Below are 18,036 nucleotides of genomic sequence, written 5' to 3' on the forward strand. Positions count from 1 at the left end.
TTCCATGTCTTGGCTATTGTGAATAACACTGCAATGAACATAGGGGTGCATAAGTCTCTTTGAATTGTTGATTTCCAGTTCTTTGGGTAAAACCCAGTAGTGGGATGGCTGGGTCATATGGTACTCCTATTTTAATTTTTTGAAAAATCTCCATACTGTTTTCCATAGTGGCTGTACCAGTTTGCATTCCCACCAGCAGTGGATGAGGGTTCCCTTTTCTCACATCCTCTCTAACATTTGTTGTTTTCTTAGTGATTATAGTCACTCTAACAGGTGTAAGATGATATCTAAGAGTAGTTTTGATTTGGGTTTCCCTGAGGATTAGTGATGCTGAGCATCTTTTCATGTGCCTATTGGCCATCTGTATATCTTCTTTGGAAAAATGTCTGTTCATATCTTCTGCCCACTTTTTAACTGGGTTGTTTGTTTTTTTTGTAGTTCATTTGTGTGAGTTCTTTATATATTATGGAGATTAACCTCTTATCAGATATATGATTTGCAAATATTTTCTCCCATTTGGTGGGTTGTTTTTTTATTTTGATCTTGGTTTCCTTTGCCTTCCAGAAGCTCTTTAGCCTGATGAAGTATCACTGAGTTATTTTTTCTAAATGTAAAATTACTTACATATGTTCTGTGTGTTAAAAAATAGATCTTTTATAGTGCAGGTAAAGTTGTATCTTTGCAGGGTTTTTTTTTATTTTAATGATTCTGATATTACCAACTGCCCATCAGAGCTATGCATCAAAAGAAATTTTTACATGGTTATTATTTTATGTGTCCATGGAAACTTAGCCTGTATACTGTCATCTGATTGTCAATTTGGTTGAGTTATTTGCATAGTACCGTAAGTATTTAAATTTAAATGTAGGTCCCCTAGTGTCACTTAAAATAACTTCAAAAGATTACACTTTAATGTGGCATCAAAAAGAAAAGTTACTGTGTATTCAAAAGAGCATGAAAATTGATCTATGGGCTATAAATTTTTTATGAGAGAACAAAAGTTTGTCATTGGAAGACTGGCTTGCCATCCATATTTTCTTGATTAGCAAAACCACATGCTTTACAGGTTCCAAGAAGGGGAGCCACTCACAATATTTTGTTTCATTTTGTCACTGTAATTGGTGCAAAAGGATTATATATCATGGGCTTGGCAATGCAATTAAAGGCAGGGGAAATTTCCAAATATAGGAGAGACTGATATGACTGACTCACATATCATGAAAGACTCAGGCATTAAATATCTGTCAAAATTTTCCAAATAATATTCAAGTAAAGCTGTCTGACTTCTAGTCATATGTAATTTAACTAAGAAAATAAAAGCAAATGCAGAGTGCAGAATACATCCCAGAATTCTTTAGCATGCTTTGAAATTATCCTGTTAATCCTGAAAGTGGTAAAGAGGATCACAAGTGTTATGCCAAATGGAGGTCACCAGTTGATGCCACATATCATGCTGTGTGTAAGAAGTGATTTGGAAGTTGATGAATAGGAAAAGTCTCGAACTTTAATTGTAAGACTGCATAATAAGGAGAATAATAGCATGGTGAGCCTCAGACTGGACCTTTGGGCATTCTGTCTGGGTTTCGCTGCATGGACACGCTAGCACACTATCAGTGCTGGAGGTGAGGCAACACTTGCCACATGAATGCAGGTTGAAATCTAGGCCTGGAGATACCCTGGGGGTCCCTAATGACAGTTCCCCATGGTCCTGTAGGCTCTGAGAGGAGCCACATCTTACAGCAGTTATAAGTGACTTCCTGTGCCAGTGATTCAAATATTGGTGTGCATATATATCTCCTGGGGAACTTACTATATATGCAGATATCTGAGATTCACTTCCAGTAATTCTAATGAAGTGTGAAGTGGAGTCCTTAATCTTGTTTATGACAAACAATCCAGATAATTCTAACGTATTTAGTTCACATTTTAGGAGATAATCTTAGCCTGTCTTCTAGTTCGTTACTTATTTTCTTTTTGGTGAGGAAGATTGGCCATGAGCTAACATCCGCTGCCAATCTTCCTCTTCTTGCTTGAGGAAGATTGTCCCTGAGAGCTAACATCTGTGGCAATCTTCCTCTATTTTGTATGTGGGATGCTGCTATAGCATGGCTTGATGAGCGGTGTGCGGGTCCCTGCCTGGAATCTGAACCTGCGAACCCTGGGCTGCCGAAGATAAGCATATATGCACTTAACTACTACGCCACCTGGCTGGCCTCTCCAGTTGGTTACTTTGATCCTTTGTTGAAGTCTTGTTATAGATGATAGTCTGCTGTGATGAATTATCATCCTGTTGGATGCTTAAAAAGATGTGGGAAGGGCAGTGCTGCACCCCCAAGGCCAGAGCAGTGGGAGCAGTGGTGGTACCCCAGCTGAAGAAAGCTCTGCTTAGTAGAAGGACCATCTCATTAGGGACAGCATGAGAGGCAGCAGCCTTATTCAGGCTGCTGTGGAGGTGGCGATGTTGAAGTCTGCAAGGATTTTTCGGGAAGAAATAAGAGGAAATAATTTTGGAGTCAGGGATCCAGACAATTTAGGATAAAAGGGCTCAAGAACACATGGTAGTTTCCAAAAGAAAGAAAGACCATCCTTTCTCCCTCTCCACTCCACTCCTGGATGTTAAGTAGCCAGTAAAGACTGACTTCGGTTTTCCTCAAGGTGACAAACAGGAAGAGCAGACAGACTGACACTGCTGCTCTTGGGAACCATTCATATCAACCAGGGTTTCCTGGGCAGCTCCCAGGGGTGCTGCTGGTCTTGAGACTGTCTCAGGTTTGCGTGTTTGGTAATGGCCCCCACCTCAGCACCCCCACCCCTGCCCCATCTTCAAGCAGCACCGTGACTGGAAAGCTTAGCGTCGCCTCTAGAGGGCGCTTGAGTCTCTACCAAAGGTCTGAGCGGCCTCACTGGTTTGGGATTCGACTATCTTCCAAGAAATTCATTTTTTTAAAGGTTGCACAAGAGAGGCAGACCTGTGGAGCCCTAACTGGTGTCCTACTCTCTCTTGCCAGGCTTACGGCAAGCTTCCCTCTCTCTTCCTTGGCTCAGGAAACATTCTTGAAGTTTCCACAGATACTCCCTTCCCCGTACTCCCCCTGCGATGCCAGATGTTGATGGTAGAGCCCATCACTTTCCCCTGACGAGACCCATTCTCTGGGCTTTGGTGGTCTTGGAAAAAGACGTAATCACCTCTTTCTATGTTACCCAAAGTAAGATACAAGACTATGGAGGCAAACGGGGCTCAGGGATGGCTCTAGGGGTGGATCACAGAGAACCCCAAGGAAGATTTGCCAACTAAACCTTGAAAATCACTCAGAAAGCACCAATAATATCAATTTCCAGGCAAGAATAAATGAGAAGTTCTCCTATGTCAATTCCAAAGAGAAGCAGGTTTGACCTTTTGTCCTTAATACATTGTTTGCTTGAAGTAAGAAATGTTCACATGGAATAGCCGTCATTAATATGGGTGACCTAAAGGTTAATATAGCCCAGGGAATGCTTTTCATTGTTCTGTATTGTTTGTTTCCCTTTTGTGAAATTCTGTGGCCAGGGAACTGCATAGTTCCAGTATGCGGTCCAGTAGCACATTACTAATTGCATTCTTTAAAGTACAGATTTATGTTGGTTTGTTTGGCCATACCAGGAGAGAAACCAGTGTGGGGGGTTATAAAGCGTCAAGGTTATAAACTTCATGGGGCTTTCAGGCAAATAAGGAATTTTTATTAATTCTTTAAATGCAAATGTCCAGTAATGTCTCCACTTGTCACACCCCCTGCAGCGCTCCAGGTAGGAAAGGATTGCAACCTGCTCAGCTGGGGGCCAAGTGGAGGAAAAAAACCCTGATTATTCAGGGCTCTCTGTTGTCAAATAGAAAATATAAAGGACTCTCCTCTCCTGACTCCTTTTCTGAAAGAATATGTATCAAATACAGATGCAAAAGACAGGAGTCTCTCTCATTTGTAGCCCCTGAGAGGACACATTTTCTAATGAAATCAGCAAGTACCTTGGCAGGCACCCAAGATATGAGGTAAATTGTTAACTGACTATTCCTTTACAACACCAAATTGAGTGTGATATTAAAGCAAAACCTCTTTATTTTAAACTAGTGGTTCATAGTCTTATTTTAGATGCCCCTAAATAATCCTTCCCAAGAAGTTAAAAAAAGTGTGCTTTTCTTTTTTTCTTTTTGTACAGTAGGAGCAAAGGTCCAAAGCTAGAATGACAAATCAACACATATCAATCACCTTCATATCCGGGTCAAGGGTGTATTGGGTTACCATGAAAAAGATCCTAAATCTATCCCCTTGTGACCAAGCCAGCATGGGACAAAGTTCTCATACTTTACCACACCACCTGTAGCCAAGTATTATTCCTGACCTGTGTTTTTGTTTATAATGCATACAGTAGAGGTTTGATGGTTAAACCAGTAGTTCCCAACCTGTGGGCTGAGGACTCCTGAGAAACTGGGGAATTGGAGACAGCGTTCTCCAATCAGCATGTGAAACAGCCTTGTCTGTACATCTATAAATAGCAAGGCTTGCATATGTATGTGTTTTATGAGGTTGGGCGCCATATTGGTTTTTACCTACTTTTGTATCTTCAGTGCCTACCTGATATTCCTAACATACGTAAGTGCTGTTAAACACTTACATATGTTAAACACAAATAAGTAAAACACAAATTTATTTTAAAAACATTCCTAAATTAATATTTTGTCATCATGGTTTCTTTTTTTCATTGTGGTAAACTATTCATAACATAAAATTTACCATTGTAACCATTTTTAAGTGGACTGTTCTGTGGTGTTAGTCGTCATGGTTTCTTAATAGATACTAAGCACAAATACTAATCTGGAGGTTCTAACTAGACCTAAAAGGGGTCCTCATCCCTACAAAGGTTGGAAACCACTTGTACTCATTTTCCCGGATGGGAAGTCATCCAATCTTGACTACCTCTAGTGTCCTACATCTCACCTCTTCAAGGGGTGATAGGTTTCATGATTGGGCCAATAAAAGTGTTAAAAAGTTCTTGCTCGTGTTGAGTTGAAATCTGCCTCCCATTGAAGAGTTGAAGTCTGTATTTTCCCATTGGTCTTATTGATTTTAGTTTGAAGAAACAGAAGTATTACATTATGCCTTCTCCCAAGGAACAGTCCTTATCAGTTGCCAGCTTTTCGTTTTTTCTTTTAAAGCAACTTATTATGGGATCTTGGTCAAATCTAACCAAAATTCCTCCTATTTAAATCTAAAATTGAAGAATTAAAAAATTTTGTTGCTTTCTATCATTTCTGGGCCTTATAAGACATGGACGGTAACATAAAAAGCACACGTAGGTTAAACAGGCTGGGTATGTCTTCCCCACACCCCAAGGACCATGCCCCACTGAGACAGCTCAGGCCTTTGTTTGTGCAGGAGAGGCCTTACCTAGGACAGAGCCTGACTCAGTCTTCTTGTCGTAAGTACTGGTGAAGCACGTACTGGGCCACCCTTCACCTCTTCTGCTCTTCCTCACAGCTGGGCCAGCATGGACTTGAAGTTTTCCCCCACAATCCTATGTGTGCCCACTTTTAAAAACATCTTTGAACCCAAACCTATCTCTATAATTTCTTTTCCTTCAATTTTTACCCCTTCTATTTTCCTCTTCATCAAATATTTGGTAGATTAAAAATATATATATTCTTTCTCTCCTGTCTATTTTCTTCTGTCACTCTCTTTTCTTTCCACCATTCTGCCTTGTGTCCTATAGACCACTGATTTCCTTCTGTGATTTGTTTGCCCACAATATCGTCTTTCAGAATTATCCATCTTAATTAAAAGTGAGTGGCAGTGTTAAAGCAGACTCCTGGGTTCGTATTTTGATGAAGAATTATGTTCGGAACACGGTGGGCCTGGTGCTAGGTCACACTCTAGTGAATGCTGAAGGAAGGTTGACTATCGAATGAAAGACAAAATAAGAAAACAAGTTAGTTGGAGCTGCCAGTCCATACTTGGCTGACTCTTGTGTTTCCCTGATTACCAGAGCCAGAATTAGCTATGAGTGGGAGACCATGCTTTCTTTTTCCAACTCTTACCCCATGTCGACTCACATGGACATTTCAAAAGGATCCCTAGGGCCAAAATAATTTGCAATGAATACAAATGCTTCATTTCTAATTTTGGCCTTTCATTAAAGTCTATAAAGAAATTTTGTACTTGATGGTTAAATAAAGTGTATGGGAACCAGTATCTAAATTTAAGTTTTTGATTTGCTTCCAGAAGTCAATTCCTGGACAAGATCTTGAAAGCTTAGCTCCTTATGAGTTATTTTCACAAGTGATCCCTTGGCAAAACCTACTCATACCATGATGTGGAATCAACAGGGGCTTCCCTTACCTGGTTTTCCTTTCTCTCACCTCAAAAAACCACTTATGCTCAAATCAGAATTTATCAGTATTGCTTTAATTCTCTTGGGTCTTATTCTAAAGAATTACCTAAAAGAATTGATGAAAGCCAACTAGTTATAGTTAAGACTCCAGAGTTGAATTTAGCTAAACCAACCCAATTGGGCCATCAGTTCTAAGGGCAATATAGGCCTTCCACAGCAACAATTGACCTAGCCACTTTTTGCTAGGACAGGAAATATTCTTGTCATTTCTTACCAACAAGGAAAAAATTTCTTACTGTTCTTTAACAGAAAACAGGAAATTCTGTAGGTCATTATCCCTTGCTGATCATCTGAATACATATATAATGATAGGTTCCAGAGAATTCTAGGACTGGAAGAAAGTCCTCAGGTACTATGGTCCATTTCCACAACAGTCCTTTATGTGCATGATAAAGAGTCCAAGTCTGCTCTTGGCCTTCTCCACCATGTTAAGTGGCATTTTCTCTACAAGAGTTGATAATGCAATTCTCCTCCCTTGGAAGTAGAAGACATTCCTTTTATTCTTTTCTGAAAGCACTTGGAGTGTGTCTACACTATAATAGCTAGATTTCATGTCCTTTTCATATGGAAGGAGCATTTCTAACCTGCCATTATTAAAGCATACCCTTCAAATAACAATTTCTTCAAAAACAGAAATGTTGGGGGTGGGGGAGGAAGAAGGGGGAACTGTCACAGATAAAAGGGGACTTGGCAGCCTTATCAGCCAACTGTAATCTATGGGCCTGGTTTAGATCCTGATTTGAGCAAAACAATTGTAAAAAGATACTTTTAAGACAACTGGGAAATTTGACCATGGACTGGGCGCTAGATGATATTAAGAAATGATTGTTAGTTTTGTTAGATATGATTATTGCTTTGGGCTTATGTTTAAAAAAAGTTCTTTTCTGTTAGAGATGCAAACTGAAGTATTTACAGTCGAAATGATAACATATTTGAGATTCACTTTAAAATATTCCATAAAAATAAGATGAAATAAGATTAGATAAATGCTAATTACACTGTGTACATGGAGATTCATTAGATTACTTGCTTTAATTTTGTGTATGTTTGAAAATTTCCTAAAATACAAAGCTTTTTTAAAAGAGAGAGAAAGAGTACGTCCTTTATCTTTCCCGCTATTCGTTTGTTATTGTTATTATTCTAGCAGCGGAGAAGAAATATTATTCAATCCAGGTCTTGCCTGTATTATTTGTAATGACAATAAAATAATCTGACAATTAATCACTAAATTAAATACTATGATGGCTGGTTTTTTTTTTTTTTTAGTGGCTACTACTATATTTCAGGTGCTTTACAAATGTCTCATTTAATTAATAACTCTGTAGAGTAGGTTATTTCATTCTCCTTTTGCAGTTGAGGAAAGTGAGGTTCAGAGAGCTTAAATAACTAGTGTAAGGTTGGTAAAGCTAACAGGTGTTCAAGCCAGAGGTTGGGACACAGATCTGTCTAATTCCAAAGCCCATGTTCTTTGCACTACTATCCTACCTCTCATTCTCTTTGTAGTTTGGGACCTTGCTGCCTAGAAGCAACCAAGTCAACTGACTAATTAAGAGTGAGTCTCTTAAAACAAAACCAGACTATGTCACTCCTCTGCTGAAAACATCCCAAAGACTTCCCATCTCACAGAGAGTGAAATCCATGATCTAGAAACTACAGGGCCAGGGCTGGCTCTGTGGCCGAGTGGTTAAGTGCGCGCGCTCTGCTGCAGCGGCCCAGGGTTTTGCTGGTTTGGATCCTGGGCGTGGACATGGCACTGCTCGTCAGGCCATGTTGAGGCGGTGTCCCACATCCCACAACTAGAAGGACATGCAACTAAGATATACAACTGTGTATGGGGGAGCGTTTCGGGAGATAAAGCAGAAAAAAAAAAAAAAAAGGAAGATTGGCAACCGTTGTTAGCCCAGGTGCCAATCTTTAAAAAAAAAACAAAAAAGGAAACTACAGGGCCCTTCGTGATCACCTCCCTCCCTCCTGCCCCATTCCATCTCATCTCTTTTGACTCTCTCCTGTGCTTACTCTGCTGCAGCCACACTGGCACCTTCAGCGCTTTTCCTCAGATGTGCAGAGCATCCAGCTTCGGCCTTTCGCTTGGTGTCCCCCGGGCCTGAAATGCGTTCTTTCCCTGGATAGCACATGGTTCACTTTCTTCTCCCTCCTCTCATTTCCTTCAGTCTTTGCTCAAATGTCTTCTTACCAGAGAGGACTTCCCTGACGATCTAAATAGAATAGTGCCCCCACCAAAGTTCTCTCTTTCCTCCTTGCCCTTCTTTATTTTTCTTCATAGCACTTATGACTACCTGAAGTCATTCCTTACTTATTTGTTTGTCTGTTTCCCCACAGTAGAATGTAAACTCAGCAAGGACAGGGACTGTGTCCGTTTATTCACTGCTGGTTCCCTAGCACCTAGAACAGTGGCTGGCACATAGTAGTTGCTCAATAATATTTGTGGAATCACTGAATGACTCTGGGCCTCATCAGCACAGTGCAGTGATCTGAGTCACCTGGTCGCATATGTCATGCCCATACTAGGCAAGCTATGGGACTGAAACGGAATCACTGATAAAAACCGGCAGTATCCTCTGCTCTCCTCTTTTATGTGGACATTGTGGAAAGGTGAGCATTCCAGATCTGTCGTTTCCTAGCTGCCTGACAATGAGCAAGTTTCTTAATTCTTTTCAGTTTTAGTTTCCTCATATGTAAAATGATCATAATTGCTAGATAATTACCTGATTATTAGATACTCGTGTAGAATACTGAGCAAGCTGTCCAGTTCAAATCTTCTTTTTATGATAAATCAGAAGTTCTTCCCTCAGCTTGAAAAACCTTCGTTGCTTTCATAACTCTACACATCTGATGAGGCAGCCATCTGAAAGGGCTCTGAAAGGCCTTTGGCTGGAAACTGAGGATTTATTAAAGCTAACATGCTCTCCCTCTTGTTTGAGCATGTAGATGACGTGGAATAACCCCTCTGATTTATTAAATTAGCTTTTCTAGTGTTGTTTATGCTGCCAGATGATCACTTCCCAATTTGATGAAAATCACTTCATAATGGGGATTAGATGATACAAAAATGACAGTGGTCTCTGCTGGATCTGTCACATCTGCTGGATCTGTCACATTCTTTTTTTTTTAACCAAAATCTCCAGCATGCCAAAAGTTCGCACAAAGAGGTATTGTTGCTATAATTTTCCAGGACTTAATAAATTAGTCATTGTTATGAGATAACCTCAAAACATTAAGAGATCCTGGCTAGAAGGTTAAAAAAATGATTAAAAAATGGAGCAAAAGTATGGACACATTGGTGAAAAAGATTTTTAATCTCATGTAGTATTGTTTTCAAGTTTGAGTGGAAAGTGGTGTAACCACAGGAATGTACGTTAACAAAAGCAATAAGCTAATTAAATAACACACAAATGTTGTATTGTCTGGGTATTAATGCTTGAAGGTCATCTCTCAGTTAACAATGGTGAAGGGAGTTTACTGAGGGAGGATTATTTGCCAAGACTCTTTTTGTCCTACAAGTTGTGTGCAGATTAAGATAATCAACAATTCTTTTTTTTCTATGAGTAGCACCATAAAGAAGAGAAATCTCCACATCATATACTTCTTCCTTATTATATGGTGTTTAGCTCACGGGATCTTGGGAAGAGAAGAGACGAAAAAAGCAGAGGAGAGAAGAGGAGAGGAGGACAGCACTCACTGGGCATCAGTGCTGGGAACTGTGTCCTAGTCAGTTGGCTATGGTAAAGGAGATCAAGATTTGCTCAGGTTTCTGGGGTTTAATACCTAACAGAGCAGGAAGCAAATGAGCACTGAGCCACGTGGCACCTTTTCCCTGCCATCTTTAAATAAACATAGCAACAGTCCAAAAGTACAAAGGTGGATCTGGCACATGGAGCTGGGTTTCCTGGTGACTTTATCTCTGCCTTGGCGTTTGCTTTGTCTAAGCAACAGATAGGAGGTAATGAAGCAAAGGAGGGAAATACAAAGTCGTGGCCATAACCTAAAGGTACTGTTTGCTCTGTGCTCTTTGGAGGATAGAGGAAGGATGGAGGAGTCAGCTGTACGGCGTCTGCCTTTGGTTCATCTGTGGCCCAGGCTTGCTCCATTCAACAGTCCACAGTTGAATTACCCAGTGTTGCATCATAGCCACTGGAGGGCAGTGAGCACTGGGAAAAGCATGTGATGTAATCACGCTTTCAGGGAAACCTGTCGGGACTAGCGATAATAGCTGGGTGCCAAGAACTCCTTGGTATTGGGCATAAGGAAGGTGCTCAATAAATATTTGAAGTGACTTGACTCTGACACAGGCTCTAGTCACAGATTCCATTCCTTTACCAGTGTAACCCATGGTATATAGGTCTTTGTTGGGGAAACTAAGAAATACTCAAGGCTAGTTTTGCTCATGTGTCCCTGTTTATCTGGGGGTGGTAGTAGGGGTTGGAGTCATGGAGGAAAGGCCAAGGACACTCTCAAAGACATGAGGCTGAAAGAAAGTCAGGGGGCCCATGTCCTGCCTCAAAGACCCCAATGACAGAGTCGAGTGTCAGCTTTCAATGTGACTGTGGTGTGTTTCTTTAGCTAGTTCCTCTAATATAATTTTTTTAGGGCCTTCCACAAGTTTAATTCAGAAAGGTTTTTTTGGACAGAGCTGTGAGATACGATCTATGCAAGCAAGCAATATGGATCCTCAGAGGAGAAACTGCTATGAGCTACCCTTTGAAAGAGGTATTGTAGAGTCACTCTTGGAAGTGTCACTAACTCCTGAGGCAACAAGGAACAGCAGAGCATATGAGAGCTTTGTCACTAGGAGAGGCCGTGGCTGCAGGGAACAGCATGGAGCATCAGACTAAAGAGACTCTGGTCCTTACCAGATGGGAGTAATTCAGTCTGGGCATCACAAACTCTGAAGTAAATCAAATAATGAACTAGTCTGAGAGCAAAGACCAGAGTTATAGATTTTCTGAAGATGCCTAATCTCAGTGAGAACTAGGCAGCCCCGAGTGGCTCTGTCATCGGGTGGGTAGCATAGGTACTCTTTGTCTTATTTGCAGAGCAAAGAATAAAGGAAGAGGCAGAGAACACAAAAGGATTCTGTAGCAATGATATACAACTAGAACCTAGGAATGGTGGAATCCGAGATTTTGTGGGTCACTGGGAATTTCCCAGGGAGCACTACAGTCAAATGGAGTACTGTTGAGTTGAGGGAAACGAATTTTTACTAAATGGTAGTGACCAGGAAGAGTTAGAAGTTTCCCATTTTGCCAAAATTCCCATTTTGCCATTTTCCTTTGGTAATAGTATAAACCAAGGTTAAAGCAGAATATTTGTCTCCACCTTCTCTTTTGTGATTTGAATACTGATGTCATTACTTCCCACTTTCCAGTTTTGTGATTTTCTCCAGTCCCCACTTGGACTAGTCAGCCAAAGAATATTTGGCTAGCAGACAACAGGAAAATGCCACGCATAGCAACTGAAGATGTATGTGTTATGGAAAAACATCCTGGTCCTGTAAAATTAACATCCTAGCACGTATCCAATAATAACTTCTCATTTTTAACTATAGCTCATTTTCAAGTAATCTCTATGTTCTAGAAACAACACCTGTTCATCTTTCCATAGATCAGTTGGAAGCTCAGGGATGAGAAGGTAGGAGAAATTCCCCAAGCCAACTACTATGTAATATTAATGGTAATATCTCACTATGTGAGACATTTATTAGTGTATTTGCCTCTTAGGCTTCTCGGAAAATGGTGCAGATTGAGCCACTCAGTGGACAGAGTGGCTGCTTTTCAGGATCATTGCTTGCTCACATCTTCTTCCTCTCTCAATACCCTGCTAAGAGTCACTAGAGGGGCCAGGTGAGACTTTAAGTAGAACATTTGCACAAGGTGGAAATTTCTCAGCTGTCAAGCCTGAGGTGAGGAGGACTAGAGAAGGAAGAATAGAGCCTACGCCAGCAAGCTGGGGGCTGTCATCATGTTCTGAGCTCCATGAACTTTTAGTGTGCTGTGAGTAGTTTGCGAGAATGGGCAGGGATGGGCTGGGCAAGGAGAGCTGTAGGGGCTGGGGGGCAAGTCTGAGCAGCAGCCTGGAATTGTGAACCTGGCCTAACAGGCGGGGCTGTGGTTCCCAAGCCACTATCTGAAGCCCTTTGATGAAGGGATTGCCTGTATGGACATGAAAGGAAAGGTGATGCTTCTACTTCTCCTAAAGGAAGGAGTGCTGAGATGGAAGGTGGAGGCAGATGGTGAGGACCCAGATTTGAGGAGAAAATTATCGTAAATCAGCTAAGGTCAGCTAGGCAGGGAGAAGGCAGGTAAGAAAGATGTTAACACCAGCAAGCACCAGGAACTTAGTCTAAGAGAACTCAAGGCTCCCTTGAGAGGTCAGGATCTGGGCAAGAGGTGTGACTAGCGTAACCAGCCCCATTGCTATCTGTCTCTCTTCTCTCAAATCCATCTTACACTGCAGTTAGATTTTTCTTCCAAAAGCAAAACTTGCTTTCTATCACCCCTTTGCTTGAAAAGCTGTGCATGTTTGTTTAAAGGACCAAGTTCCAACTCCCCAGCCAGGTGATGAAGAGCTTCAACAATCTGGCCTTAAACAACCTTATAATCAATCGCTCACCTTCCCAATCCTACCGTTGCTGACAGAGTGGTCTTTTTTATTGTCCAAACATAATTTGCTTTCCTTCTGTCTTAAAACCTGGGATGAGAGGGTCGAGTCTTTCCTCCCACCTGTCCTAGTGTCCTGTCACAGAACACCTGGATGGTGGACCATGCTGCCAGTTAAAGCAGTCATTTCTCTGTTCACATCTTATTTGGTATCACAGCATTCGACAGTCTCCTTCTTGAAACATTGTTCTCTCCTGTTCTCTTAATTATTCTCTAACTGCACTTACTCCTTCTAAATCCTTGCTGGTTTTTCCTCTTCTAGCAGACTGGTAAATGCTGAAGTACGCCAGGAATTTGTTCAAGCCCGGTTCTTTTTTCTATCTACATTTTACCCTGGGTGATCTCATCTGTGGTAGATTACATTTTTGATCCTAATTTCACTCGCCTCGCCCAACGCCTCCATCCAGGGTCTCATCATGGGCAGAGCGGACATCTCCTCCCCTCAACTTGGGACTTGGCACATAACTTGCTTTGAATAATGATCTATTGGCAGAAGTAAAGGTGTGCCAAGAGCCCAGGACTTTTTGAAAAAATTGAGATATAATTGACATATAACATTGTGTAAATTTAAGGTAAGTTTATGTATTGATTTGATACATTTATATGGTGTAATATGATTAACACCATAGCTTTAGTGAACACCTCTATCATGTCACATAATTATTTCTTTTTTGTGGTGAGAACATTTAAGATCTAGCCTCTTAGCAATTTTGAAGCATATAATACAGTATTGTTGACTCTCATCACCGGCATTAGAGCTCCAGAACTTATTCATCTTCTGGTTGCAAGTTTGTACCCATTAACAACATTTCCCCAGTTCCCCCACCCGCCCCCCAGCCCCTGGTAACCACCATTCTACTCTCTGTTTTTACAAATTTGCCTTTTTTAGATTCCACATATAAGTGAGATCACACAATATTTGTGTTTCTCCGTCTGGCTTATCTCATCAAGCATAATGTTCTCAAGGTCCATCCCGGTTGTTGCAAATGGCAGGATTTCCTTCTTTCTCATAGCTGAATAATATTCCATCGTGTGTGTATGTATATGTATACCACATCTTCTTTATCTATTCATCTGCTGATGGACACTTGGGTTGCTTCCATGTCTTGGCTGCTGTGAATAATGAACATGGGAGTGCAGCTATCTTTTCCATATCCTGTTTTCATTTCCTAGGACTTCCTCATGGCCTTGCATGTTTCCTCTTGTCCTCTTGAGGCTCTGCCATTGCCTGGCTGGCCTGCTGGTCCCAGGAGGATGAGAGACATATATGTAGAGCCACCCACCTGAGCCACAGACCTGCAGATAGAAGCAGAGATGCCTAGATTGAACTCCAGATAATCTGCAGATGTGAGCAAAAATAAGTTATTGTTGTTTTATGCCACTGAATGTTGGGAATGGTTATGTGGCAATAGCAAACCAACATATCGTCTGTTTACCTGTGACTCCCAAATATAAACCTTTAGCCTTTGACCTCCCTTCTTTTGTGCGCCAGACTTGTATATCCAGCTGACTACTTGCATCTCCACTCAATGTGTATTAGGCATCTCAAACTAAAAAAATCTAAGATGAAACTCTTTATTTTCATCCCTAAATCTGCCTTTTCCCATCTCAGTAAATGATACCATTATTCTTCTAGTTGTTCAAGCCAAGAAACTAGGAGTCGTTCTTGATTCTCCTCTCCTTCACCTTCCACATTTAAGCCATTAGTAAGCCCTCTGGGGTTTCCTACCTAGTATTGCATATAAATAGAGCCACTTTTCTCTATCTTCATCCACACACCATCTCTTGTTTGGAAAACTTCAGTAATCTTAATTGGTCTCTCTGCTTTCACTTTTGTCTTTTCTTCCATCCATTCCTCACATATCAGCCAGAGGGAGCTTCTAAAAGAGTAAATCGGACCCTGCCACTTTCTTCCATTGCTGCTCATCATTATCTAGAATAAAATCCAAACGCCTGCAAGGTTCTCATGTTGTGGCCCCTGCCTGCCTCTTCAGCCCTCATTTTATATCACTTTCTGGCCTCACTGGTCTTGCTGTTTGCGCTTCGAACACTCCCAATTTGGTCTGACCTGGGGGACACATACCGACTATTTCTTTTAGTAAGAAAGCTTTCTTCCGTCAATTTATATGGCTGTTGCCTCCTCACCCTGTAGTGATCAGCCTAAATATTATCTGCCTAGAGAGGCCTTCCGTGATCGCTTTATTTTAGGTAGCCACTGGCCCCACCATCATCTTGGCTAGGTGGCGCATATACCGTGTTGTGCCGCTGTATCTCCCCTCGGTGGAGGCACTGCTGTCCCCCGCTACTCTGAGTGCTGTTGGCAGACAGTCTTCGGCTGTCCGCCCCTTTAAGGATTGCTTCAGCTGCAGAGAGCAAGACCACACCCCTTCCTAGAGTGACCCTCATCCAGTGGAGTATCTAAGGGTCGGCCGCCTCAGCCCAGCTCGGAACAACTCTGAAGAGTTGTTGCACACCAGTGTTCCTCATGGGGTGGGCTGAGGCTGTCGTTGGCCTGCTTTCTCGTGCTGCTGCTCCCTCTGCCCCCTTCCGCTTCCTTTCCCATCCACAGATGTTGAGCCCAAGGACTCTCCTTAGTAAACATTTGGCATGCTAAACTCCGCCTCAGTGTCAGTTTCTGTACACCAGGGAAGCGTTATTTCCTTCCTAGTGTTTTAAACTATTTGAAATTATTTTACTGATTTGTTTATAGGTTTATGGCTTGTTTCTTCTACTAGAATGTAAGTTGCATGCACGTAGGGGCCTGTCTGACTTCTTCACTGTTGTGTCCCCATGTCCTGAAGGCTGATATATCATCCTCATCATAAGAGCAAACACCTAGTATTTATTATATGCCAGGTGCTCTTCTAAATATTTTACCCGTATTAATTCACTCCATCCTCACAAAACCCTGTGAGATAGGTACTATTATGTCCCCCATTGTACAGATTGGGAAACTAAAATACAGAAAGATTAGTTGGCTAGCCCAGGGTCACACAGCTGGTAAGGGACAGAACTAGTATTTGAATCCAGGCAATCAGGGTCTAGATTCTGGGTATTTAACTACTCCATTATGCTGGTTTTTGCAGCAGCTGCTCAATAAATGTCGAATGATTGAATAAATAGTGAAAAGGGAGTGGTTGGATATGCTTTTCTCATTTGGAGATATCACCTATTTGTTCACTGACAAATATTTTCTGAGCACCTACTATACATGCCAGGTATTATGGTATGCACAAGGATACGATGTGAACACAACAGATGTGATCCCTGCCCTCAGAAACCTTATACACTCTAACGGAAGAGAATAGACTAACAAAATGTGAACATGAGTCAATATATTATTATGAATTGTTACTTTCCCTCCTTCTAAGGTGGTGGTCTGGAAGTAGAACTGCTATGATTGCCATCTAAGATGTTTGGTCTCCTTTTCAGGCAGTCAGAGTACCACCCATACCTGTTCTATACAGTATACTCTTAGGGAATGGGGCTGTGATGACAGCATCGCCTACACTCAGCAATGTCTTCTTTTTAAAGATTGTAGAGTAGTCATCATTTCTCAGCCTTAGTAGGGAGGAGAGAATGGAGATGCTGAATCTCTTGTTGATGATGGTGCCTAGCTGTAGGAAGTTATCCAGGAAGGTAGGGAGTCTCAGGACTCAATTCCTGAGTCCCTCTGGCAAATGATGGAGAGGACCACAAGGAGGAGAGAGATTCAGGAAGAGCCAGAGCAGTTGGCTGCCTCTGCAGACTGGGAAAGCTTGTGTTAAGAAGAAATGCTGTAGCATGATGACCAACATCTCTGGGGCTCAGATCTGGGTTTGTACTCTCACTCTGTCACTTACAACCTGTAACACAATGGCCTAGTTGCTTACCGAGTTTCCTTTTCCTCACGTGTCAATGGGAATAATAACAGCATCTGCCTCAGAGGTTAGCATCAAGCTGTTGTGAAGATAATGCATACGAAGCAGATCTCAGTGACAACAATATTTGGATTTCAGGGGACTCTGGGAATCGGAGTCATCACAGTCATTGTAAATCACAATGTAGAGTCTTTCACCTCTGCGCAGTGAAATCCAAAAGCTGAGAAGTTGCTGATAGACCCAATTCAAATCACCTCCTCAGAATGCCTCCCCCATCTCTCATTCAGGGCTTCCCTAGCACGACTAATTTGTAGTTCATTAATAGCGCTTCTCCCAGTGTGACGTACTGTTGCTTGTTTGTAGAATCTCCCCGATTGGACATCTATCTGCTAGTGTTTGAATTGTGTTGGTCTTCTCCCGCTTCCCTCTCTCAATTATTGAAATGAGGGCACACGCAGGCTACATCGAAGGAAATACGCACTGAATCTGTGGCACACTGAAGAAATGGTTTCTCTTTGCAGAGTGTGATAATTACCTCTGCCATGTGATCATTTGGACACCTGGTAACAGTAGCCTAAATTTGTACTGTTGAAGCTACTCAGGGACACTTCTTAATGATGGGAGAATTTTTTCTTTGCCTTAAGAAAAATTGGAGCAACTTCTGTTACTTTTCTGTTTATTCTTCTCCTTTCCTTTATAGAGGAAGAAATAGGCAAAGTATTAGGAGGTAAGCAGGAAGAGAGTCTTCCTAAATAGAATCACAGGTGAGAGTGAAATTTGTAGGGGAAATTCAAACGAGGGTGACTTGGAGGAGGCAGTTGTGCCTAGAAAAGGACTTAGGAACACTTGGCTTTTGGGACCTTGAAAGGAATGAAGACTTCTTATAACAGCTGTAAGTAGTCATAGATGTGGATTTCTAAAGCTTAAGGAATAAAATATTCTGCAAAAATCTCCAGATCACAAACCATTGTCTCAGTGCTCTGAAATAGCAATGCTTTATGTTGAAAATCTTCAGACTTCTGAAATGTCATTGCCCAAAGCCTGAGAATAATTTACCAAATCCCAGATTAACCTCCTTA

At 41.5% G+C, this 18,036-nt stretch overlaps 1 protein-coding gene across 2 annotated transcripts in view; it reads right to left on the reverse strand.

Annotated features, from left to right (window-relative positions):
- Positions 1–13,654: 13,654 nt before the first annotated feature.
- Positions 13,655–18,036, reverse strand: part of NTN4 (netrin 4) — a 170,672-nt gene continuing 166,290 nt past the window's right edge. For both annotated transcript variants that reach the window (XM_070600193.1, XM_070600192.1), the window contains exon 10: positions 13,655–14,393. In XM_070600193.1, the coding sequence (XP_070456294.1) occupies positions 14,278–14,393 (116 nt within the window). In that variant the 3' untranslated portion in view covers positions 13,655–14,277. The remainder of the gene's footprint in view (positions 14,394–18,036) is intronic.

This window comes from Equus przewalskii, chromosome 29 (assembly GCF_037783145.1).
Source record: "Equus przewalskii isolate Varuska chromosome 29, EquPr2, whole genome shotgun sequence".
Classification (NCBI taxonomy): Eukaryota; Metazoa; Chordata; class Mammalia; order Perissodactyla; family Equidae; genus Equus; species Equus przewalskii.